At 48.8% G+C, this 25816-nt stretch overlaps 1 protein-coding gene across 1 annotated transcript in view; it reads left to right on the forward strand.

Moving 5' to 3' along the window:
- The window catches only part of SIN3A (SIN3 transcription regulator family member A), an 85597-nt gene that overhangs the window by 33773 nt on the left and 26008 nt on the right, over window positions 1-25816 (forward strand). Inside the window, 6 exon segments of the mRNA XM_044279859.1 lie at window positions 11066-11304; window positions 11445-11628; window positions 12289-12871; window positions 13217-13386; window positions 16455-16628; window positions 18288-18380. Coding sequence (XP_044135794.1) covers window positions 11066-11304; window positions 11445-11628; window positions 12289-12871; window positions 13217-13386; window positions 16455-16628; window positions 18288-18380 — 1443 coding nt within the window.

The following is a 25816-nucleotide window of genomic DNA, read 5'->3' on the forward strand; positions in this document are numbered from 1 at the left end:
GCGCACTCACTGGATTCGCTGCCGGCCGTGTGCGTGAGCCGGCCATGTGCGTGACCCCCCTTCCTGGGCGGAACGCAGCACTCTCACTGGATCTGTTGCCGATCATGTGCATGACCCCCTTTTTTAGGCGGAATACTGCACTCTCACCGGATACGGTACTGGCTATGTGCACGACCCCCTTCTATAGGCGGAAGGCTGCACTCTCACTGATGTGCTATGTTGTACTTAGGTACTATGTTATTATGCTGCACTCTCACTGGTTTCGCTGCCGGCCATTTCTTAGGCGGTATGCTGCACTCTCATTGGATTCCCTGCCGGCCTTGGGTATGCCTCCTTCCCTCAGGCAGCTTACATACATCCCTCTGTCTGTGGTTGTTTCCTCGCAGGTACGTCACTGACCATGTGCGTGTGCCCAATACATGGCAGGGTGCTTGCACTCTCGCTGGATCCGCTGTCGGCCATATGCATGACCCCTCTTCCGTGGCGGTGTACGCACTCTTGCTGGATTCGCTGCCAGCCAGGGGCTTGCCTTCCTTCCTCAGGCGACATGCCCACATTCTTAGTGACTGTGTTTGTATCTCGCCAGTACATTGCTGGCCATGTGTATGACTCCCATGCATGGCGGTGTGCTCGCACTCTCCCTGGATGAGATGCTGGCCATGTGCTTTACCCCCCTTTTTTTCTGGGCGGCATGCTACACTCTCACCGGATACATTGCTGGCCATGTGAATGGCCCTCTAACAGGGGTGGAACGCTTGCACTTCCATTGGATACGGTGCTGGCCTTGTGCGTGACCACCTCTCATTTCAAGGGCAGAATTTGGCACGCTCATGAGATTCACGGCTGTCCTTATATGGCTGTGCTGGACTTGTACATGTCCCCCTTCGTTGGCAGAGTAGTTGCACTCTCGCTGAGTTCAGTGTTGTGGCACACTCACTTAATGCTGGGATACCCTGTGCATGTTCCCCTTTCGCTAGGTGGACCTCCTGCGTTCCTGCTGGTTTATAGGGTATGTCCTGCTTCTCTGAAGTAGGTACGGCCTTAGGCATCACTTCCTTTTGGGACGGGCCTTTGCACTCTTACCGACTGCTGTTGACCTGGTACATTTCCCCCTTTCGGGGTGGACTGGTTGCGTTCCATCGCATGCTATGCTAGGTTTGTGCATAACTCCCTTTCAGGTTGCACTTGCAATTCCGTACATGCTGTGGCACTCTGGGGCGGGCCTTCCCGCTGCTTACGGGGCTGCTCGTACGTATGCCTCACCTGCTTCCTGCGGCATACCTTTATTTCTTGGGATGCGATGCTTGCCGCAAGCCTTGCACTCGTCCCTAAGGAGTTCATTCTGTCCTCCTGACCGAACAGGTTCTATTGCTCTCTGCTGCACCGAGCTGGGTGGTGCTCATTTATTTCGTTGGCTTTTCATTCCAGGGAGTGTTCGTGGGTCCTAGATGCATGCCCATTCGTCCTTCTGCGGCATTGCTTCCCTGCGCTGGTGGTCACATGGTCGAGAGTGCTGTTGTCTGCAGCGCCTCTCGAATTCTTCGTTGGCTCTGGCAGGACTGCGGTTCCCTTGCCTGCTGCAATTTCCTCCTCTTCGGATGCAGTGTGGTATGAGTCCTTCCTCTTGGCGCCTCTACGCTTCGGTCTGATCTGCTACCAGGTTCGGGCTGCTCTTCTCGGAAGGTCACCCGACTTCTCTTGGGTGCTCGATTACCCGGGTCCGGAGGACCTCCGCCTTGGGTTCTTCACGGTATTCGCCTTCTGCGAGGCGGTGGACCGGGCGTCTCACAGTATAGTGGGTTCTGCTTTGAGCTGTCCTATGGCTTCCCTGTTGCCCACTCCTCCTCCTTTCGGTGGGAGGGTGTTATGCCGGCCTCTGTCTCGACTGCCTTATCTCGCCGGCCTTGTTTGGCTCCCGCTCGGTACAGATCGCTCCAATGTGGCTTCCCGCCTGTCTTCAGAGGCTGTTCTTCGTTGTCCTCCCTTCTGGGGAGAGCATGGTTGTTCATGTGGGTGGTTCCGGTGTTCCTTTTGGCCTCGTACTGTCTCCCTTGTTCACACTGGCTGTATTAGCTGTGTGCCTATTTACCGAGTCTACCGCGTTCTGTTCTCTCGCTGAGTGCAGATTGCGTGGCCCATTCTAAGACGATGGTCCTGCTGTAGACTTACCTTCTCGATAACTTGGGGGGACTACCTTTTCATTCCAGATTCTCCTGATCTCCCACACCGGGACGGTACGACGTGGTTACGTCAGCATGGATTTTAGCCTGTCTTCTCCTGGCATCTGGCGGATCGTTTGGGTTCTTTCCATCTGTCCTTCTGCTTCCCCATTCGGGTGGATACGGGATAACGTTGTTCGAGGGCCGATGGGGCTATTTTTGTCAACCCTTCTGCCTGTGCTGCTGGTCTGCGCCTGATCACATTGGGTTTTCGCCCGCTTGCCAGGCGACTCTAGCGGGTTCGCTACTGTCCACTCCTGGCAGTGTTTCGTCCAGGATCTGTCGTAGGGCTTAGGTTTTTTTGTCTGGGGTTCTGTGGGAAGCTGTGCATTCCCCACTCTGAATTTCTCTCCCCATGGTTCGGTCTTTTACTTGAGGTGTCAAGTGTCGGCGCTGTTCTTCCTCTTCCAGCGTTCTCGGCCCCCTGGGCCTGCCAAGACCTTCTTCCTCGGAGTGGCTCTTTGGTTCCTCTGTGCTGTCCTTCGGTATCGCCCTGGGGACTTTATACTGAGCTCTCGGTGCTCCAATCTTGTCCTTGGAGCCGTTACAGAAGTTCTCTCTACCCCTTCTGTCTTGTACGGTTGTGTTCCGTATCAGTCGTGTCTCTGACGGGTGCCGGAATGGTCCTTTTTTTGTTCCAAGCCTTCTGTCTTTTCCAGGACAGGGCTGTTCTACGTTCAGTTTCTTCCTTCCTTCCTTCTGAAGGTGGTGTTTGCCTTTCGCTTCAACGCCTCACCTGTTTGGGCCTTGCCGCTTTTATTTGGGGGATCTCCGACTCTTGTAGCCGTTCGGCCTCTTGGGTTTCCAGGAGGTCTGTGCATGGGGTTGACTGCCTCCAGGGTGGTTTTCCTCCGCTTGATCAGTTTGGCTATTGCTGAGGTTACCGCACCGAGGGCAGGATTCTGTCTTTGGTGTCACCGTTCATTTCGCCAGAGCGGTTGGTGCCTCCTGGGCCGGAGGCATTGGGCTTCGGCCATGCATTTGGGCAAGGCGGCCACGGGTCTACCTTGCGCCTTGCCGTGTTCTACAGGGTGCATACTCTGACTTTGGCAGATGCTGCCTTGCCCCGCCTGGGGTTGCGGGCGGCGGTTCATTGATGCCTTTCGGGTGCTTCACCTTGGGCTGTGGTCCCTCCCCCTTTTGGACTGCTTTTGAACGTCCCAAGGTCTTCTGTGTCCCCCAAGGAAACTGGGCGAGAAAACGAGATTTTTGTATTACTTACCAGTAAAATCTTTTTCTCGCTCTTTCCTTGGGGGACACAGCACCCACCCATTCATTGTTTTTTCTCTGTACGGTTTCCGAGTTTTTTGTTACCCGTCGGGTTGTTGGCTTGTTGGTTCCTTGTTGGACTTTGCCTTTTCTCACTGCTTGGACACGCAACTGGCAGTCTCTCTCTCCAGGCTGAGGGTATAGCTGTGGAGGAGGGGCTTAACAGTCTTCACTTAGTGTCACGCCTCCTATGGAGATGAGCTATACCCAAGGTCTTCTGTGTCCCCCAAGGAAAGAGCGAGAAAGAGATTTTACTGGTAAGTAATACAAAAATCTCGTTTTTTGTAAAATAAATTGGTCACGTGCGCCAGGGAGACCAGAGGCAAGATGAGAAGCATGCCTCTTCAGCTTCTACTTGCTGACAATGGGATTTCCTTAGCAACACTTTAGAGACTGTTTTCTAATAAAATGTCAAAGAATTCCCTGTTAAAGTATTTTAAAAAACACTTTATATCACTGGTCCCTACACAATATAATAAATTAAATGACGCACTTAAAAATAATAATAATTGGTTCTGAAACACAAAAATTTCATGCTAAAATAGGTAAAAAGGAAGAGCAAACAAAAATGAACAGATAACTACTACAGGTAAATTACATATAAAAGAAAGCCCCTTAAGGCTGTAAATCACTTTTGTGTAGAGGGGCAGGATCTTCTTCAGGGTCTAGTACAGTACACAGTGCCGTGCTGCTTTCCATTTACACACCCCAGGGAGGCTGTTTAGTAGGTTTGATTGTACTCACTATTTTTAGTGTGGGTACAGATTGCGCCACAATGTGGCAAAAAACACACAAACATGTAGTTTCTCGCCCATTTTCCTTGGGGGACACAGACCTTGGGTATAGCTCAGCTCCCTAGGAGGCGTGACACTAAGTAAAACTGTTAAGCCCCTCCTCCATCAGCTATACCCTCAGCCTGGAGATAGAGGCTACCAGTTTTAGCTTAGTGTCCAAGGAGGCAAGACACTCCCTGCTACTGCAGGGCTGTTTTCTCCTTGATATTTTTACTTTTTCTTCTAATTTTGTTATTTTATTTTTTCCTAGGGATACCAGAGACGCATTAGACCTCTCTGCTCTCCCGGGGTTGAGCTGCGCCAGTGCCAACTTATCTGCACTGCTGCCTCCCCCACAGAAGCAATAGGAGGATCTGGGCAGCAATGGCTCCCCTACATCCCGCCAGCTAGGGGGTCGCCCGCACGCCAAGCCCCTCTTCCAGCTTCCTGCCACTGCGGTGCCAGTGGCTGAAGGGGCGACCCTGCTGGAAAGGACTGAGGGTGAAGACGTCGGACGGTGAGATGGCTATTCCAGCCCATACCCCGTCCCTATCTGCAGCATCTACCCCTCTGGGTAAGGGGGGCACCCGTGGTCGCTCATTCTGAGCGCTCATCTGCAGGACAATGCAGCACAGCAGCATCCTCAGCACCCCCACGCCGTTCCCCCCCACGCTGCTATCTTTCTCCCCCCCCTCCCCCTCATTCGGGGCTGACTCCATTTTTCTCTTCTCTCTCTCCCCCTTCCCGCCGAGAACGGGGGGCGGGGCTTAGCGGTCCCGGCAGGGGGCGGGGCTTATGCGCGCGTCATTTTGGGGGCGGAGCTACGTTCTCCTTCACAGGAGACATTTCAAGCGCTGGAGGGGGCGGAGCTTGTTCCCCGTGCTTTCTGCTGAGGTTTCCCGCGCTTCCTCACTCCTGACAGGAAGCTGGGACACGGTGGGGGACTCTAACCTCCTGTGTACATCGCTCGGCTTCTGTGGGCGCTCTCTGCTGCTCACTGCTGTTCACTGCTTCTCTGCTGCTGCTGATCTGGGCCATCTCCTGACGTTCTTCTGAGGCACTGGTAGGACAGTTAACCCTCTCCTAACCCTCCTGGTCATAGCTGCTATAACCCTTTGTGGTCTCTATATTAGAGTACAACCACACTTCAGCATGTCAGATCCCACAGGTGCCCCCAAACCCTGGTACCATGCCTGTACCGCCTGTAAGGAACTTTTTCCGCGTGGGCAATCTGAGCCGCATTGCCTTGCATGTCAGGCCCCGGTGCAGGGCCCGCTTCCCGCTGCGCCCCCCGGTGCCTCTGAACCCCCTGACTGGGCTAGGTCTCTGTCTCAGGCGGTGGAAAGCCTTACACACGTAGTGGGCCGTCTCGTGGATAGACCGCCTCTCCCGCAGGCTGCCACAATCCCTGTCGCACCCGCTGGGACTACCGTTTCTGCCGCCCCCACTGGTTCCCTGCCTCCCAGCGAATCTTCCAGGGCCCGGCATACTCAGAAACGTTCAAGGGTTGAGCGCACATCTTCTCCAGATGCTTCGCTCTCTCCGCCATGCGTGCGAGCTCAGTCAAGTCTATCCTCTCAAAGGGATACGCTTTCTGAGGGAGAACTGGCGGATTCGGACGTGGACATGGACTCAGAGCTTCCGTCCAAATTGGCGTCCGCGGTGGGGCATCTTGTCACTAGCATCCGTGATACCTTTCAGCTACACGATGACCCCCCCAGCTCTGAACAGGCCGGCGTGTCCTTTCTCCGCCCCAAACAGGCCTCCAAGGTTTTTCCCATACACGCAGATTTTTCTTCTGTGGTATCCAAGGCTTGGACTCGGCCTAACGTCCGCTTTATTACACCCAAAAAGCTGGACATTTGTTATCCCTTTCCAGCGGATTCTGTGACCACGTGGACATCCCCGCCTAAGGTTGATCCTCCCGTGGCTCGCCTGTCCAAAAGCACTACTATTCCTGTACAGGACGGATCTTCCCTCCAGTCTGTTGAGGACCGTCGTACGGAATCCCTCTCCAAGGCCATATTTACTGCCTCTGGTTCGGCCCTTAGACCGGTCTTTGCCTCCGCCTGGGTTGGCAAAGCGGTCTCTGAATGGGGTTTGCAACTGGAACGGGAGTTAGGGTCGGACGTCCCTGTTCAGGACCTCCGTTCCTTAGCCCAACTAATTGTTCAGGCCGGAAAATTCGTCTGTGAGGCCTCCCTTGATGCGGGTGCCCTCATTGCCCGTTCCTCTGCCCTGGCAGTTTCTGTCAGGAGGGAACTCTGGCTGAAGGTTTGGGCGGCGGACGCCGCTTCCAAACGCTCTTTGGCCGGCCTACCATTCACGGGTTCCCGCCTGTTCGGAACCCGTCTGGACGAACTTATATCAGAGGCCACGGGTGGGAAGAGTACTCACCTCCCCCAGTCCAGGCCAATGGGCGCCCCCCGTGGTCGCGCTGGTTCGTCCCGTTTTCGGTCCTTTCGCAAGCCCACCGGGTCTAGACCCGCGGCCAGTTCTTCTTCCTCTGGCCCAGCCCAGGATAGACGCAAGAAGCCGTTTTTTCGGACGCAACCTACCTGGCGCAAGTCCCAGCCTGCACGGGCTCCCACAGGCCAGCAGCCCTCTGCCTGAAGGTGCGCCCCCACCCACCCGGGTGGGGGGCCGCCTTCTCCTATTCAGGAACGTATGGCGGGCCCACATCTCAGACGCATGGGCGCTCGAGATTGTATCTTGCGGATACAAAATCGAATTGCGTCCATTCCGCCAGACCGTTTCTTCCGATCCCGTCCTCCGCGAGATCCCGTACGAGTGGCCGCCTTCTTCGCGGCCATTCACTCTCTAATGGACAAGGGTGTCGTCGCCCCCGTGCCTCCGACGGAAAGGTTCAGGGGGTTCTACTCGAACCTCTTTGTGGTTCCCAAGAAGGAAGGCTCAGTGCGTCCGATCTTGGACCTAAAACGCCTGAACCGTTTTCTCCGACTGCAGAGATTCCGGATGGAGTCTCTCAGGTCCGCAGTGGCCTCCCTGGAAAGAGGGGATTTCATGGCCTCAATCGACATTCAGGATGCATACCTCCACGTTCCGGTTGCTCCATGTCATCACCGCTTCCTGCGCTTCGCGGTGGGGGACGATCACTTCCAATTCGTCGCCCTTCCCTTTGGTCTGGCGACGGCTCCTCGAGTGTTCACCAAGGTCCTGGCCCCTGTCTTGGCCCTTCTACGTTCAAGAAGTGTTTTTCTTCTCCCATACTTGGACGACATCCTGGTCAAGGCACCCTCCTTCTCTCAGACATCCCGCAGTGTGGAACTCACTCTGGAGACCCTGACGCGGTTCGGTTGGATTATCAACCACCCCAAATCTTCCCTTACCCCCTCCAGACGGCTGATCTTCCTGGGGATGCTCCTGGATACAGAGTTGGCGGAGGTCCGCCTTCCGTCGGACAAGCGTCTGGCCCTTCGCGGGTCGGTTCGCAGTCTCCTCCGTCATCACCGCCCTTCCCTCAGATCCAGCATGCGGTTGTTGGGAAAGATGGTTGCCTGTTTCGAAGCGGTGCCGTTCGCACAATTCCGATCCCGCACCTTTCAGAGGGCAATTCTGTCGGCCTGGGACAAATCACCGAGGAGTCTGGACAGGACCTTTCTTCTGCCTCCCCTGGCTCGGGCTTCCCTCGGCTGGTGGTTGCATATCCCTCTAAGGAGGAAGTCCTTCCTTCCACTGAACTGGCTAGTGATTACCACAGATGCCAGCTTACGGGGGTGGGGGGGGGGTTTTCCCTCCCCGGTCCGTCCAGGGCGTTTGGTCTCTATCGGAGTCCAGACTTCCAATCAATATTCTGGAACTGAGGGCGATTCTTCTGTCCCTCAGACACTGGACCCATCTGCTGAGGGGCCACCCTGTTCGGATCCAATCGGACAATGCCACGGCTGTGGCATACATAAACCATCAGGGAGGCACTCGCAGCGATGCAAGAGGTGACCCTCATTCTCCTCTGGGCGGAGACGCACGTGCCGGCCTTATCTGCGATTTACATCCCGGGGGTGGACAACTGGGCGGCGGATTTCCTCAGCCGGTCCACCATCGACCCCGGGAGAATGGTCCCTGCACCCAGAGGTGTTCGAAGCCCTTTGTCTTCGCTGGGGTCGCCCCGACGTGGACCTCATGGCCTCCAAATTCAACCACAAGGTCCCCCTATACCTGGCCAGGGCACGGGACCCGAAGGCATACGGCGCCGACGCGCTCGTCCTTCCGTGGCGCGAATTCTCCCTTCTGTACGTCTTTCCTCCTTTTCCCCTCCTGCCACGGGTTCTTCGGAGGATCGCGGCAGAGGGCGTCCCCGCGATTCTAATCGCCCCGGATTGGCCCCGCCGGTCTTGGTACGCCGACCTAATGTTGCTGTTGGCAGACGCACCGTGGCCACTGCCCTCCAGGGAAGACCTTCTCTCTCAGGGACCGATCTTCCACGAGCATTTAGGCTCGCTACGTTTGACGGCGTGGCTATTGAGACCGCCGTCTTAACGCGACGGGGTTTCTCCGCGGACGTAGTCCGCACCATGATCCGGGCTCGTAAGCCCGTATCCTCTAGGATCTACTATCGGGTTTGGAGGTCCTATCTGGGGTTCTGTGAGTCCCGCAGCATCCCACCTCTCCGGTTTTCTCTTCCCACAATCCTGTCCTTCCTCTAGTCGGGTCTGGACCTGGGGCTGTGCCTCAGTTCTCTGAAGGGTCAAATTTCGGCGCTGTCTATTCTTCTCCAGCGTCCCCTGGCCCCTCTGGGGCCAATTAAGACCTTTTTACAAGGGGTGGCTCACTCTGTTCCACCGTACCGCCCTCCAGTTCCTTCCTGGGACCTGAATGTGGTGCTCTCGTCGCTCCAATCAGCCCCCTTCGAGCCTTTACGGGAGGTCTCCCTTCGCCTTCTGTCCTGCAAGGTCATCTTTCTTGTGGCCGTCACGTCTCTCCGACGGGTGTCGGAGTTAGCGGCTCTTTCTTGCTCCGAACCTTTCCTGATCTTCCACCAGGATAAGGTTGTGCTTCGGCCTGTCCCGACTTTCCTGCCAAAGGTGGTCTCCGCCTTTCACATCAATGAGGACATCGTCCTTCCGTCGCTCTGTCCCTCTCCTTCCCACCCCAGAGAACGGGAACTGCACCGTCTGGATGTGGTCAGGGCGTTGAGGATTTACTTGGAGGTCACCGGGTCCTTTCGGCGCACGGACTCCCTGTTTGTGGTTCCGGAGGGTTCGCGCAAAGGGTTGGCGGTCTCCAAGGTGGCTATTGCCCGTTTCATTAAACTGGCGGTGTCTGAGGCTTATCGAGCCAAGGGCAGACCTCCGCCTTTCGGCGTCACTGCTCATTCCACCAGAGCAGTCGGAGCTTCCTGGGCGCAGAGGCATCGGGCCTCGGCTGAACAGTTGTGCAAAGCAGCCACTTGGTCCTCTCTGCACACTTTCACAAAGTTCTATAGGGTGCATACGCATGCATCAGCAGATGCTGCTTTGGGCCGCCTGGTTTTGCAGGCAGCGGTTTCCTGATGCTCTGGTGGTGTTCCGCCTTGGGTTTGTGGTCCCTCCCTTCTTGGACTGCTCTTGAACGTCCCAAGGTCTGTGTCCCCCAAGGAAAATGGGCGAGAAAAGGAGATTTTTGTATAACTTACCAGTTAAATCTCTTTCTCGCTCTTCCTTGGGGGACACAGCACCCACCCTTCTGTGTTTGGTTACAGGGTTATGGTCTGGCGCCCCGTTGGGTTGCTGGCTGGTTGTTTCCGTTATTGGTTGTTATCCTTTCACTACTTGGACACGCAACTGGTAGCCTCTATCTCCAGGCTGAGGGTATAGCTGATGGAGGAGGGGCTTAACAGTTTTACTTAGTGTCACGCCTCCTAGGGAGCTGAGCTATACCCAAGGTCTGTGTCCCCCAAGGAAGAGCGAGAAAGAGATTTAACTGGTAAGTTATACAAAAATCTCCTTTTTACTGCAAATCTACATGCTTTTCAAATTGATTGTTATTGATTACACAATTTTGCAGGTAAACTGCACATATATATTAAAAAGGTTGTCTGGTTACTGATATTGATAACCTATCCTCAGGATAGCTTGTCAATATCAGATCGGTGGAATCAGACTCTGACTGTTAGAAGAGAACACAGCACGTTGACATTGCAGCAGCTGTGCAGTGTAAAGGGCCCTTTACACGGGCCGAGAATTGCACAGATTATCTCTAACAAGCGTTCATAGTAACGCTTGTTAGCAACGATCGGGCGGTGTAAATGTTTCGCTGAGCAAAAAGCTTGTTCATCGGGTAATCCCGGTCGTTTGTGCGCATAAAAAAAATGATTGTTTACTGGCAGCAGATCGTACTGTGTAAACACAATCTCCTTATGGGGAAGAGCGATGGCATTAGCCATCGCTCCTCCCCATACTCTGGAGGAGATTGTTGCATGTAAATGGAGTGGTCTCCTTCGCTAGCGTTCCTTCCCTACAGTCTGCTGTAGTATTGTCCCCTGTAAACGGACCTTTATTACAGCTCAAGTAAATGTGACCGAGCAGTTGTAGTTACACTCCGTCCCATTCACGTGAATGGTATGGTGTAGCTGTAATGACACGCCACAGCCGCTGCATTATCAATGGCGAGTGCTGCTTTCTCTTTAAACAGCTGATCACCAGGGGTGCTGGGAGTCAGACCTGGCCAATCTGATATTGATGACCTGCTCTAAGGATACAACCCCTTTAAGGGTGATGGTTTATCATTTGCATGTGATCATTTTCTTGTTTTCCCATAAATGCAGTAAACCTTGCCTCAGTGAATTTTGTGTTTAATTTGCTACAGCTGGATGTGGTGCTGGAGACCAATTTGGCTACCATCCGTGTTCTGGAGGCAATTCAAAAGAAGCTTTCACGATTATCTGCAGAGGACCAGGCCAAGTTTCGTTTGGACAACACTTTAGGGGGAACATCAGAAGTCATCCACCGCAAGGCCCTGCAAAGGATATATGCTGACAAGGCTGCTGATATAATAGATGGCCTGAAGAAAAATCCAGCTGTTGCCGTCCCGATTGTGTTGAAAAGGTGCGTGTTGTATCAAAGCTCTGCTTAATACTTCCTGTAGGTTGCACATATACCTACTGCTGTGTTGTGTTATTCTTATTATAAAAGTGCTATTCGCCTAGCATGTTTCTTGCTGATGCTCATGTATCAATTTCATCCAGGTTGAAAATGAAGGAAGAAGAATGGAGGGAAGCCCAGCGAGGCTTCAATAAGATTTGGAGAGAACAGAATGAGAAGTACTACCTGAAATCGCTAGACCACCAGGGTATAAATTATAAGCAAATAGATACAAAGGTCCTGCGCTCCAAGAGCCTTCTTAATGAAATTGAGAGCATCTATGATGAGGTTAGTATCCTGCCGACATCTGCAGATAACGTCACTGACAAATGTCTAAGAACGTTTCTCCAGCCTTTTCTGTATCGAGCATTTTTACAGTCGAAGGTTTGAAGTTAAAGCACTCTTCTAGTCTCTATTGATGATCTATCCTCGGGATAGGTAATCAATATAAGATCGATTTAGGATCTGGTACGCCCACAATCGGATAATTTTTGACCGACTTCAGAAGGTGATCAATATCAGATTGGTGGGGGTCCGACACCCGGCACCCCCACCGATCAGCTGTTTTACGAGGAGGCAGCGCTACTTCCTTGTCATTACACTACACTTCCTCTCCTGTGGAGCGGCGGCGTGGTGTAATTACGAGTACTCACTGCATTCAATTCAATGGGACGAGTACTTGTCTTTACACTGCACTTCCAAGACGACGTGCAGTGTAATGATGAGAAAATGCTGCTCGCATGGAGCTGTGCTTCCTCTTCATACAGCTAATCAGCGGGGTACCCCACTGATCAGATATTGAAGACCTATCCTGACGATGGGTCAACCTCAGCATAACCATTTTTAATGAAGTTTACAGCCTCCATGCCATTTTGTAATTTTAGATTATTACATGGCTGTGGAAAAACTTCTAAAACGTTTAATCCAATGTCTGTATGTTTTACACAGAGACAAGAGCAAGCGTCAGAAGACAATTCTGGCGTCCCCACAGGACCTCATCTCACCCTGACATACGAGGACAAGCAAATTCTAGAGGATGCTGCCTCGCTCATTATCCATCACGTGAAGCGACAGACTGGTATACAGAAGGAGGACAAGTACAAGATAAAACAAATCATTTACCATTTCATCCCAGATCTGCTTTTCTCCCAACGAGGGGAGTTGTCTGATGTGGAGGAGGAAGAGGAGGAGGACACTGCAGAAGCAGAAGATGGGGTTAACAAGAAACACAATGGGGTGGGGGGTGGAGGGGCTAGTACCCCACCAAAAACTAAGCTGATGTTTGCAAACACTGCAGCGCAGAAGTTCAGGGGCATGGAGGATGCCTACAACTTATTCTATGTTAACAATAACTGGTACATTTTCCTGCGATTGCACCAGATACTCTGCTCCCGCCTCCTACGCATTTACAACCAAGCGGAGAAACAAGTGGAGGAGGAGCTGAGGGAAAGGGAATGGGAAAGAGAGGTGCTGGGCCTAAAGAGGGACAAGAATGACAGTCCAGCCATCCAGCTTCGGCTCAAAGAGCCAAGTAAGTGTAATGGAATACCTCTTCAGGGGCGCTGGAATTTACTTTTATGTCTATACTATGGAGGAGATTTATCCAAACTGGTGTACTAACAACCAATAATATTCCACCTTTCATTTTACAAAGGAGCTCTGAAAAATAAAAGGTGGAATCTGATTGGTTGCTATGGGCAACTAAGCCATTTCTCCTTTACACCAGTTTTGATAAATGTCCCCTTATGTCTTTTCCACTTTCTTATTTATTTGACTCCTGTGCCATTTTGTCCGATATCAAAGCTTATTCTTAAAAAGCCTGTATAAGTACATTAGTCAAGTGATTGTACTTACGTCTGCTTTATCTGTGTTGCAGTGGATATAGAGGCTGTGGATTATTATCCGGCATTCCTAGACATGGTTCGTAACCTGCTGGACGGGAATATGGATTCGAACCAGTATGAAGACTCCCTGAGGGAGATGTTCACCATCCATGCCTTTATTGCTTTCACTATGGACAAATTGATACAGAGCATAGTCAGGCAGGTGAGTTGTGACGCACAGTAGCGTTTCTGTGACAGGTTAGCGTATCGTTGGTAACTGAATCTAGCCGACTTTTCCGGAGCAGTGCAAAAAAAGAAAATAAGCAGGGCAAATTTAACAGTTTATTCGCTCCCTTTAAAGGCAAGGGTGACATGCGCTTGAGCACCTGTTTTACAGCCTCCAAACCAGAGTTTGGGAAGCTTTATTATTTCTTCCACTGCTTTATGTACATATCATCTGTGTGAAGGGCCCCGCTTTTCTATCAAGCCAATATGCATCACCGGTACCACCTAGTTGTTTTTAATATTTTTTGTTTAATCCTGTGCGTTAAGCGGGGTTCATGGACTGAGCTCGCTCATTATGCCGTGGGCGCCGGCTGTATAATACAGCAAACACCCGCTGACAGTAACATTGGCATTGGACTACTGCGATCTTGGTCATTTAGGCCCTAAGATGCCACTGCCAGTAGTGTCCAAGGCACTTTTGGGTTTAGACTGAGGGGAGGGTTCTTTCTGTTCTTCAATTAAAGCCCCAGCAATGAAATTGCGGGGCTGTGATTAGTTGCCATGGCAGCCTTGGGCCTTGTGAAGGTTTCCAAGGCTGCCATAGTGAACTGCTGACAAAATCCCATATCTTCTATGGTACAGAAGTTTGCATGTAAGAGTCCCTTAAGGGGACTGAAAAGTACAATGAGAAAACATTTATTTAATATAGTATAAAAATTCAAATTATAGCCTTTTTCCAAATTTGCAGCTAAAAATAAACAATAAAAACCAAATGACCATCATTGGTATCACCGTGTTGGCATATACCCAGACTAATAAAATCTAAAAGTATTTGTCCTGGGCAGTAAACGTTGTGATGGAAAAATTAAAATAGCCAGTTTGCATTTTTTTTGTTTTGTTTTTGTTCTTTTGGGTCACGTTGCCCCATAAAATTTTTTTTTTATAAGTGACCAAAAACTCATATGTACCCTCAAATGATATCAATAAAAACTACAGATCATCCTGCAAAACAATGAGCCCTCCCGCAGCTCTGTAGATGTAAAAATAAAATCACTGTCAGGCAATGTGTTTCCAAGTGTTTGTTTTTTTTAGTGTAGGAAAACATAATAGTAAGTATATAAATTTGGTGTCATGGTAATCCTATTGACCCACCTGCAGAATAAGGCTAGTTTCACAGTAGCGGCAGGGGACTCTGGCAGGCTCTTCCGGCAAGTGAACAGCCTGTCGATCAGTCCTGCCACTAGTTCACGTGTGCCCCTGGACTGCCGCTCTGTCCCCATTGACTATAATGGGGGTGGGGGTGGGGGCGGAGCTCCGGCAGCGCACAGCGTGAGGCAGCCGGACTATAAGTACTGCATGCACTTTGAGCCTGGCTATCTCTCGCTGTGCGCTGCTGTGCCGCTGCCCCCACCCCCATTATAGTAAATAGAGACGGAGCGGCAGTCCGGGGGCACATGTGAACTAGCGGCAGGATTTTTAGCACATCGTGAAAGCTGTACAAACAAAACTCAAAAACATGGCAGAATTTTATTTTTCAATTTTAATACACAAAGATTTTTTTTTTTCTTTCTCCAGTACAAGATATGTTAAGTTAAATGGTGCCATTAAAAAAATACAAATTGTCCTGTACATAATATGCCCTCATGGTTATATAAATGGAAAAGTTAAAATGTTGCTCCTGAAAAGCGGAGAGAAAAAATGAAAATGTAAAAATTAAATTTGGATGTGTCCTTAAAGGGGTGTTCCAGTTCCTAGATATTGATGATCTATCCTCAGGATTGGTCATTAATATCAGATTGGTGGCGGTCCATCAATTCAATGGGAGCTGAGCTGCTGTATACTACACTGACTGCTTCTGGCTCCGTCCACTGTGCTGTTTCCTGTTCTAGCGGCTGACAAAAACTGCCGATTGGTGATGGTGCCAGACAACAGACCCCAACCTGATACTGATATATTCTGATCATCAATATCTAAAAACTAGAAGGTATGGTATGTAGCAAGATTGATAGGTAGGGAATAGTTTTAAATATTGATACTACTTTGTTCACACAAATACATTAGAAAGGGAATTTTTGTTCGTGGTGAAAAACCGTGGCTAGAAACCATACATGAAAAGCAAGGTCTGTTGTCTGTCCATTTGCCATCCGACTCTCCATTACATCCACCACTCCATACGGCTTTGGACAGTGGAATGGATTGTTCCCATTTTCTGGTGGCCAAAGCTTCAAAGGAGATGCATTGCATTGGCTGCCATACGTAAAGACGAGTATTACTTGTCATCCGTGTCGGACTGGTGCGGTCTGGATGGCGCTGGAAACTAAACGGTGGGCGGAGCTGAGGGTTCCGTCCGCTGTGTAGTGCCCCTGGTGGTGTACTGCAGTTCGGCCCCTGTTCACCTGAATTGGACATGAGCTGCAGTATGCTGGCCTGGCCACTACACCAGGGCTGGCCAACCTGCGGCTCTCCAGCTATTGTAAAACTACAATTCCCACCATGCCCTGCTGTAGGCTGATGGTTGTAAGCAGTCTAAGCATACTGGGAGTTGTAGTTTTGCAACAGCTGGAGAGCCACAGGTTGGCCAGCCCTGCACTACACAGTTTACAGAGATTTCTGTTACTGGCTCCATCCACTGTTTTAGCTTCTATTTGTGTCTGCCAAAAGCAAGTGATCAGTGGGCTACCTGTTACCGGACCCCCACAGATCGCATATTAATGACCTATCCTGAGAATAGGCCATCAATATCATATAGCTGGAATACCCCATTTATGATCTCTGTATGTACAAAATGCTGCACAGTACAGTGCTGGCCACAATTTTCTGCATATATCTCTATCGCCTTCTCATGCAGTTTTCCATTATATCCAAATCAAAAGAAATCAGCTGCCCAGACTTTCATGGGTATGTTTTTATATATTTTTGGGCTAGTCTGCTTTCAATGACCTTTTCCCACACTTTTTACTGCAACAGATAGAACTGCTGATGTGAGACGTGTATAGGGACTTCTGTTCTGCTGCTCTAGTTTCTGTTATATGTGACTTTTTTCTTTTCTCCCTTTTATATCCTTAGCTCCAACACATAGTCAGTGATGAAATCTGTGTGCAGGTGACTGATCTCTACCTCTCCGAGGGCAGCTGCAGTGCTACAGGGGGTCTCCTGGCTACCCAAGCATCCCGCAGCCTGGGTGAGGCCAACTACCAGCGAAAAGCAGAGCAGCTGATGGCTGATGAGAACTGTTTTAAGGTGAGTTGCACATTACCCCGTCACTAGCAGATTGACTGCTCTCTTTCATTGTTTACTGATCAGCCTGAACTGTCATTGCAAACAAACAAGGACAACAAGAGAACAAGCTACATAGGGGAGGGGGACTGGGGAGGGGGACTACTGAGGGCTGTTTTTCAGGCTATTTTACAGCTTGAGCGGTGGTCTTGGTCACAGCTTCACCCTGTGTGGAGGAGGAAAGGGAGGCCGCATGTAGGGAGAGGAGGAGGCTCACAGATCTTCCTTCTGTCCCTGTATGGGCTTAGACATTAGCCCTAAAATTCAGAAACTACAGTGAAAAAGTGTTAGCATTTTCCAATGTAAATGTCACTATAGGGGGTTAAAGGATGACAACCCCTATAAAGCATGGCGGCTCTCTTATCTGCAGTGTAAAACCTGTTCAATAGTGGAATTAAAACTGCGGAAATAACTTGTTCACTACAAAAGAATCTCCATGTGGTCTTTCTGTATATTCTTCGTAGGAAACACTTGTATGTTATGTGTATCTGATTTCTGACCTTGCTATTATGTATAGCCCATTTCTCCACATAAAGATGGATGGCAGGAAATGTGGAGATAAAGAATGGGTCATTTATACAGTGCCATTGCTCTGCGTGGGTTTCTTGATAAAAAAAAAAAAAAAAAGGCCAGCTTTGTTGGAAAAGAATAAACCATATAATATCACTATTCATAAAATCTCCAGTAAAGTCCTTCATAGTATGTAATGCTAAAATATTGTTGCATCTAAGGCTAAGTTCACATCAGCGGTCAGTCTTTCCGTTCTCCTGTTCCGTTATAGGAGCAGGAGAACGGAAAGGACGGATTTGGCACATAGCTGAGCCGAACGGAGCCTACAGACCCCATAGACTATAATGGGGTCTGTTAGGTTTTTGTCCTGCATGCACAACTTTTGTCTCCGCTCCAAAATCATCTTCTGAGCGTAAACCTAACAGACCCCATTATAGTTTATGGGGTCTTTAGATTCAGTTCGGCTCAGTTATGTGCCAAATCCTTCCTTTCCGTTCTCCTGCTCCTATAACGGAACAGGAGATCGGAAAAGCTGAACGCTGATGTGAACTTGGCCTAAGAAACAATGCACAAAAGTAGTGTGGTAGTAAGCTTACTTGTTGGCGTCCGAATCTGCTAAGTAGCCTTATTGGCCACTAGATGAATAAGGGTGCATTCACACGACCGTATTTTTGGGTCTGCATCCGTTCCGCAATTTTGCGGACTCATTCATTTCAATGGCGCCGCAAAAGATGCGGACAACACACCATGTGCTGTCCACATCCATAGTCCCGATCTGTGGCCCTGAAAAATAGATAGAGCATGTTCTATTCTTGTCCACAATTAAGGACAAGAATAGGCATTCCTGTCATACGGCCGGTATCCGTGTTTTGTGGATCTGCAATTTGCGGACCACAAAACATATATACGGTCGTGTGAATGTAGCCTAAGGGTTATCCAAACGTAATGGAATTGCCGCTGATTCTAGGTCTGGATTTGCAGACAGATTATCCACATTGGATTATAGTACATAAGGGAGATGCATAACTGTCCTTGGGTTATAATTGCAAGACCCGTTTAATCCTAAAATGTTTGATCTTTTCACTTCTGTTTCTTTTTCTTTCCTTTGTGCAGTTGATCTTCTCCCAGAGTTGTGGACAGGTCCAAATAACAATTGAACTGCTGGACACTGAGGAAGAAAACTCAGATGACCCAGCGGAGACCGAGGTAAGCCCTACTCGTTCCTGAGGGGCTCTCGGTTACCGCCACCATAGGCAGGACCCCGACCTCCAGGACTTATTGGGGAAAGGGTCACAGGGGGGGATGTGTGAAAACAACTAGAAAATCGCCCTCTGAGATCAAATCACAGCCCACCCCGGTCAAACAAAACCTGCAATGTGTGTACGATCTGAATTTTATATACCTGTACAGAATGTCGCCAATCTGTGGTTTGTTACAGAATCCAGAAAATACCTAAATTCCAAAATATCTAAAATGTTTTGGAACCAGAATCAAATTGTAATATAATAAACTTGTTTTAACGATCCAGGGTGACGTAGTGATTTGTTCTTTTTTTTTTTTTTTCCACTCTGCTTCTCCCATTGAATCTTTTCCATCATAATGCCATTCTTCATCTTCCTGACTCACTAACCCCTCTGCCTCTCTCCTCGTTTCTCTCCTCTACTACTCATGTAGCAAATGAAGAAAAAATCCCTGTTCTTGATCTAATGTTTTCTACAGACCCTAGTGTTCAATGGTCTATGTTAGTAACCTTCACATGTTCCTACTACTTGGCTTCAAGTATCATCTTACAGTTCATAATCGACAGAAAAAGTTGAGTAACTTTGTGAGTACTTGGTATTACTTATATTGTACTGATCAGATCTAGCTGTCCTGTCTATTTACAGCTCGACTGGCTGTCATTGGGGACGTCAGTAAAATTGTGGCAGCGATGTGCACTGCACTACATGGTGGAAAATAATGGTATTTTATTTTTTTGTTCCTTTAAGTTGCTCAACCCTTTAAGTCGATTTTAACTGGTATCGAAAGAAAATAATTTAATGTATGCAAGAATAGCAGATATGAATATTTAATATGCCTGAATAATTGACATATTTGGTTTGTATAATTTTAGATGATTAATTTATATAGAACACCTGAGCAGCTATAGTGAGAGCCAGAGATATTGTACCCAGCAGAGGTAGTTCGTCTTAAATTTACATGTTGTGCTGCTCATTTACATTTAACCTCTAATTCCACCACAATGAACGTGTATAGTATTTCTCAGGACAGATAATCATGCTATTCTTAGGGCTCATATATACGGCCGTTATCCCCCTGAGACATACGGTCCGTGAGCGGGCCATAACTCGTGCGCACGGGAGCGCACAGCATCATCGGTTAGAATAATTCTGCGTGCACAACGGGCCGCCCGCGGGGCTATTGTCATATTATCATATGAGTGCGGGACAATAGCCTATGTTGCTGTGCGCTCCCGTGAGCACGATGTATGCTGCTCCAGGACATATGGCCCGCTCACGGACCGTATATCTTGGAGGGCATACGGTTGTGTGCATGAGCCCTTAGGCTACTTTCACACCAACGTTTTTGCTGGATCCGTCATGTGTCAACAAACGCTTCCGTCATGATAATACAACCACCTGCATCCGTTCTGTAGGGATCTGGTTGTATTATCTTTAAAATAGCCATGACTGATCCGTCATTAACACCATTGACTTTCAATGGAGGACGGATCCATTTTCTATTGTGTCAGAGATAACTGATCCGTCGTCATTGACTTTACATTGTGAGTTATGCCGGATCTGTCTTGCTCCGCACCACATCGCAGACAGAAAAACGCTGCTTGCAGTTTTATTCTGTCCGCGATGGGGATGCAGCCAAATGGAACAGAATGCATTTTGGTGCATTCCGTTTAGTTCAGTTTTGTCCCCATTGACAATGAATGGGGACAAAACAGAAGCGTTTTCACCCCACTATTGAGATGATAGATCTTAATAGCGGAAAGGGAAAGCTCAGATGTGAAAGTAGCATTAATAAAAAAAACTGGAGAAAGGTTTGCCAAATTTATTAAGAGGCCTATCTTTAGCAGTCATATGCACGTAATTGTTCAGTTATAAGTTTGTCATACATTTTAGTAAAACTTGGGCTATGGAAGGCCACGCCCCAGTTATCCTAACCACCCCTCCCCCATACTTTGTTCTTGTTAATGACATTGGGGGTACACGGCACCATGGGTATACGCCCAGCTACCACTAGGAGGTGACACTAGATGTTAAAAAAAAAAGTTTGGCTCCGCCCAGGCTATACCCTCTCCAGACACTAGGCTAATCAGTATTAGTCTACTGTCCGTAGGAGGCAGACATGACCTGCTTTTCTGCTGCAGGTCTTGCTGCTGTTCTCTGGTCCAGGACGTGTTTTTTTTTTTTTTTTCTTTTTTTTTTTTTTTTTTTTTTTTTTTTTTTTTTCCCCCCCTCTCTCCTACTGCTATTGGTACAAACTGATTAGCCTAGTGTCGAGGAGATGGTAATGTCCATCTGGGCGGAGCCATACATTTTTTATTTTATTTCTAGTGTTGCCTCCTAGTGGTAGCTGGCTGTATACCCATGGTGCTGTGTCCTCCAATGAAGTGAACGAGAGGGATTTTACGGTAAGTACAAAAATCCATTTTTTTTATATTACAGAGGGGCGTAAGTAACAGAACACACAAAGCAAAAAATTTCACAAATAGTGCCTTTTTATTTTATTTTTTTACTGCGTACAGGGCTTGATAAATTCCCTCCAGAGTTCTTTTCCAATGTTCTAATTGATCACACACTTGCAGTTGATGTGGGCGATTTTCTGCTTTCACAGTGTCCTTGTGGCAAGGCCAGAGTGCAGGCAGGAACTGTTGTCGGGTGGATAAGGAGCACAGGAGCTGCAGTTGTCGGCCTGCAATATTAAAGGGGTTGTCTCGCTTCAGCAAGTGGCATTTATCATGTAGAGAAAGTTACTACAAGGCACTTACTAATGTATTGTTATTACCCATATTGCCTGCTTTGCTGGATTGAGTCATTTTTCACATTATACACTGCTCGCTTCCAGGGGTTATTGACCACCCTGCAATCCATAAGTGGTGGCCGTGCTTGCACACTATAGGACAGTGATGGCAAACCTTTTAGAGAACGAGTGCCCCAAGTGCAACCCAAAACCCACTTATTTATTGCCAAGTCGGCAATTTAACCTGAATACTGAAAAATACCGGCTAAGTTAAGCTTCGGGGGCTTGGCTTAACAGAGGCCCCATTAAAATGAATGCCCCATTGGCGCCTCCTAGTATTAAAAAAATGCCCCAGTAGTGCCCCCCAGGATTAATAAGGCCCTCATTAGTGGGCGTCAGTATTAATAATGCCACCATTAGTGACCCCAGTAATATTAATGGCCCATTAGTAGCCCCCAGTATTAATAAGGCTCCCATTTGTAGATCCTAGTATTAATGGGGCTTCCCATTAGTAGGCCCCTGTAATAATAATGCCCCCATTATTGGCCCCCTGTAATAATGCCCTATTAGTGGCCCCCAGTGTTAATAAGGCTCCCATTAGCAGGCCCTAGTATTAATAAGGCTCCCATTAGTAGGCCTTAGTGTTAATAATGCTCCCATTAGTAGGTCCCAGTATTAATAATGCCACCATTAGTGGCCCCCAGTAATAATAATGCCCCATTAGTGGTTCCCAGTATTAAGAAGGATCCCATTAGTGGCCCCCAGTAATAATAATGCCCCATTAGTAGGTCCTAGTATTAATAATGCCCCATTAGTGGCCCCCAGTATTAATAATGCCCCCATTAGTAGGTCCCAGTAGTAATAATGCCCCATTAGTATCCCCCAGTATTAAAGGGTTTCTGTCACCTCTTTTTACCCTATAGAGATGCGGACATGCACGGCTAGATCGCCGTTAGCATGTCCGCAATATACCTGTCCCATATCTCTGAGTGGTTTTATTGAGTGTAAATCGGCCTGGTAAGGAGCCCACTGGGCTGTACTAACCGTTCTGGAGCCCAGCCACGCCCCCTGCGAAAGAGCCGAGCACCGCCTGTATCCACGAATCTCCTTCCTCACAAAGTCAGATTGCCGTAATCTCACGATGTGCAGTGCCAGCATAGTGTTCGTTCCCTGTGCTGCCATCAGCCTCAGGGAAGGAACTGCGCGAGCTCGCGCACCGCAAGATTACGGCGATCTGACTTCGTGAGCAAGGAGGAGATTCCTGGATACAGGCGGTGCTGGGCTCCAGAACGGTTAGTGCAGCCCCTTGGGCTCCTTATTACCAGGCTGATAGAGATATTATATATAATAATTTTTACACTCAATAAAACCACTCAGTGATATGGGACAGGTATATTGCGGACATGCTAGCGGTGATCTAGCCGTGCATGTCCGCATCTCTATAGGGTAAAAAGAGGTGACCGAATCCCTTTAATAATGCCCCCTTTAGTGGGCCCCAGTATTAATAATGCTCCCATTAGTGGGTCGTAAGGCCCCCTTTAGCGGGATCCAGTATTGATAAGGCTGCCATTAGTGGACCCCCAGTATTAATAATGCTCAGTTAGTGGCCCCCAGTATTAATAATGCCCACATTAGAGGCCACAGTATTATTTATGCCCCCTTCCCAACTCTTCTTGTGCAATAAAGTAAAACTCACCTCCTAAAACAAGACTTGTGCTCCAGCGAGGTGACGTGTCACAGGTCCTGCATCCAGGGAGCAGCGAGTGTTCCTTGCGGCTCAATCAAATGGATGAGGTGAGATTTATTTGGCAGAAGAGGGGGGCAAAGGCTGTACTAATGAGCGCACCACAGTGGAAGAGCTCATTAGTAATAGTGCTCCTCTGGTACACGTGCCATAGGATCGCCAGCACTGCTATAGGAAAAGGCGGCGGCCTATGCGCATTACCATGGTCCCGGTCACCAGAGAGGCTGGCACTTTTTCCTACAGTATGCAAGCATGACCACCACTGCTGGATTGCAGGGTGGTAGTAACCCCTGGATATGAGCAGTGTATAATGTGATGGAAAATGAATCCAGCCAGCAAAGGAGACAATATGGGTAATAACATTAGTGAGTGCCTTGTATTACCTTTCTCTACATAATTGCCATTTGCTGGAGTGGGACAACCCCTTAAAGCATTGAAGTATCCTGTTTGAGGAACACTCAGCACAAAACTGATACTCTTATGCCCGGAGAGGTGTTGCCTGATGCTAAACTTCTGTTTGTTTTTTTGATGCCCTGGGTCATATGAAGGCATCTTTCAGGACTTGCGCTAGGCATAACTGTTTTAGTTTTATTATGAGGGTTTCCTATATTTTCATGTGTTTTTAGTAGCTCTCCTTTCATAAACTTTTCCAACCTTAGGCTCCGTTCACACTTCCGCAATAATGAGTCCGCATCCGTTCTGCAAATTGCGGAACGGGTGCAGACCCATTCATTCTCTATGGGGATGGAATGGATGCGGAGAGCACACTATGTGCTCTCCGCATCCGCATTTCTGCAGCGCACCGCCGATCTTCCGGTCCGCGGCTTCGGATAAAAATAGGACATGTCCTATTCTTGTCCGTAATTGCGGACAAGAATAGACATTTCTATGGGGGTACCGGCCGGGTGTATTGTGCACTATGGATCTGTGAATGGTCCCTTAAGCTCTTGTAACTTATCAACTGTATTCCATAAGTCTCAACATGGTGACTGAATCCCAACCTAATTAAGTGCTCAGTCCCCATTCCAGTATTGGCCGTCTTCCGTCTTTGTGCAGTTTAGTACAGCGCAGTGGAACAAGTGTGCAATCGTTGTGTCAAATGTTAATCCTTCTATAGCACTCGGTCTGTTATAGGGGTGTCTTACGTAGACTGTGGGGCAGATTTCCTAATGCTGTCTATAGAGCGTATTGAACTTGGGCAGATTTAGAGCTCATTCACACGACTGTATGAGTCCGCATCCGTTCTGCAGTTTTGCAGAATGGGTGTAGACCCATTCATTTATACAAAAATAGAGCACGTCCTATTCTTGTCTGCAATCTCGGACAAGAATAGGCAGTTTCTCTAATAGTGGCAGACATGTGCGTTCTGCAAATTGCAGATTGCACATGGGCCATTATCAGTGTTTTGCAGATCCGCAAAACACTAGTCGTGTGAATGTAGCCTTATCAAAGTGTCTGATGCTGCGTGACAAATCTGGCACACACATATAGACCGCCTAGTCTCACTTTTCTCCACCTATTTTTTAGCCTGGTTTTCCTCAAGAAATGTACAGCATGACTTCTCTAAGCCGTGACCCCTTGTCGGGTGATTCACAAAACCTGCAGAAAAGTCTCTAAAACTGTTAGGCCCCTTTCACACGAGCGAGTTTTCCGCGCGAGTGCAATGCGTGACGTGAACACATAGCACCCGCACTGAATCCTGACCCATTAATTTCTATGGGTCTGTGCACACGAGTGGTGATTTTCACGCATCACTTGTGCGTTGCGTGAAAATCGCAGCATGTTCTATATTGTGCGTTTTCCACGCAACGCAGGCCCCATAGAAGTGAATGGGGCTGCGTGAAAACGCAAGCATCCGCAAGCAAGTGCGGATGCGGTGCGATTTTCACGCACGGTTGCTAGGAGACGATCGGGATAGAGACCCAATCATTTTATTTTCCCTTATAACATGGTTATAAGGGAAAATAATAGCATTCTGAATACAGAAAAATTGGCACCCGCACCTTTTCCCGCAACGCCCGTGTGAAACCAGCCTAAGAAATGCGGTGCAAAGGATGAACTCCGATTTTTAGAATGGCACATTTTGTACAGCAGACCTTATCGAAAAACACTGCTCTAGTGGTGTACCGCGCACAGTGATTTTCAATAGGGGCTACGGCTGGACACGTAGGGTCACATGCCACCTCTATCAGTCGCCATGTTAGGCTACTTTCCCCCCTCGCCTATGACAGCACCCATGAATTAGGCGGGTGCTGTCATAGGCTCAAGGAAAAATGATTACCGGTAAGTGTAATCCTATATTTCACACTAGCGTTCGGGGCTCCGCTTGTGAGTTCCGTTCAAAGGCTCTCACAAGTGGCCCCGACCGCTTCCGTCCAGCCCTAATGCATTCTGAGTGGATGCGGATCCGTCCAGACTTGCAGCGTTCGGGTGTCCGCCGGCCGTGCGGAGGCAAGCGGATCCGTCCAGACTTACAATGTAAGTCAATGGGGACGGATCCGTTTGAATATGACACACTATGGCTCAATTTTCTAACTGATCCGTCCCCCATTGACTTTCAATGTAAAGTCTGGACGGATCCGTCTGAAGCTACTTTGACACTTAGAATTTTTTTTTACAATATAATGCAGACGGATCCGTTCTGAACGGATCCACCGTCTGCATTATATGAGCGAATCCTTCTCAGACGGATCCGCTCTGAACGCAAGTGTGAAAGTAGCCTAAGGAACCAGAATGCCGTGCAGTTTATGAAGATGACTGTACTAAACAAAGGTTCACGGTCGCATCTCTGCCAAATCATGGGTTTATAGGTGTTACCTTTACCGAAGACTGTTCAATTCTTGCCACTTAGTCACAGATTTGCTTGGATTTCTGCAAAACTAAAGGGAAAATGTAGCGAGAAGTCTCGGGAAGCTAGGAATAT

The sequence above is a fragment of the Bufo gargarizans genome, chromosome 2, assembly GCF_014858855.1.
Source record: "Bufo gargarizans isolate SCDJY-AF-19 chromosome 2, ASM1485885v1, whole genome shotgun sequence".
NCBI classification, from domain to species: Eukaryota; Metazoa; Chordata; class Amphibia; order Anura; family Bufonidae; genus Bufo; species Bufo gargarizans.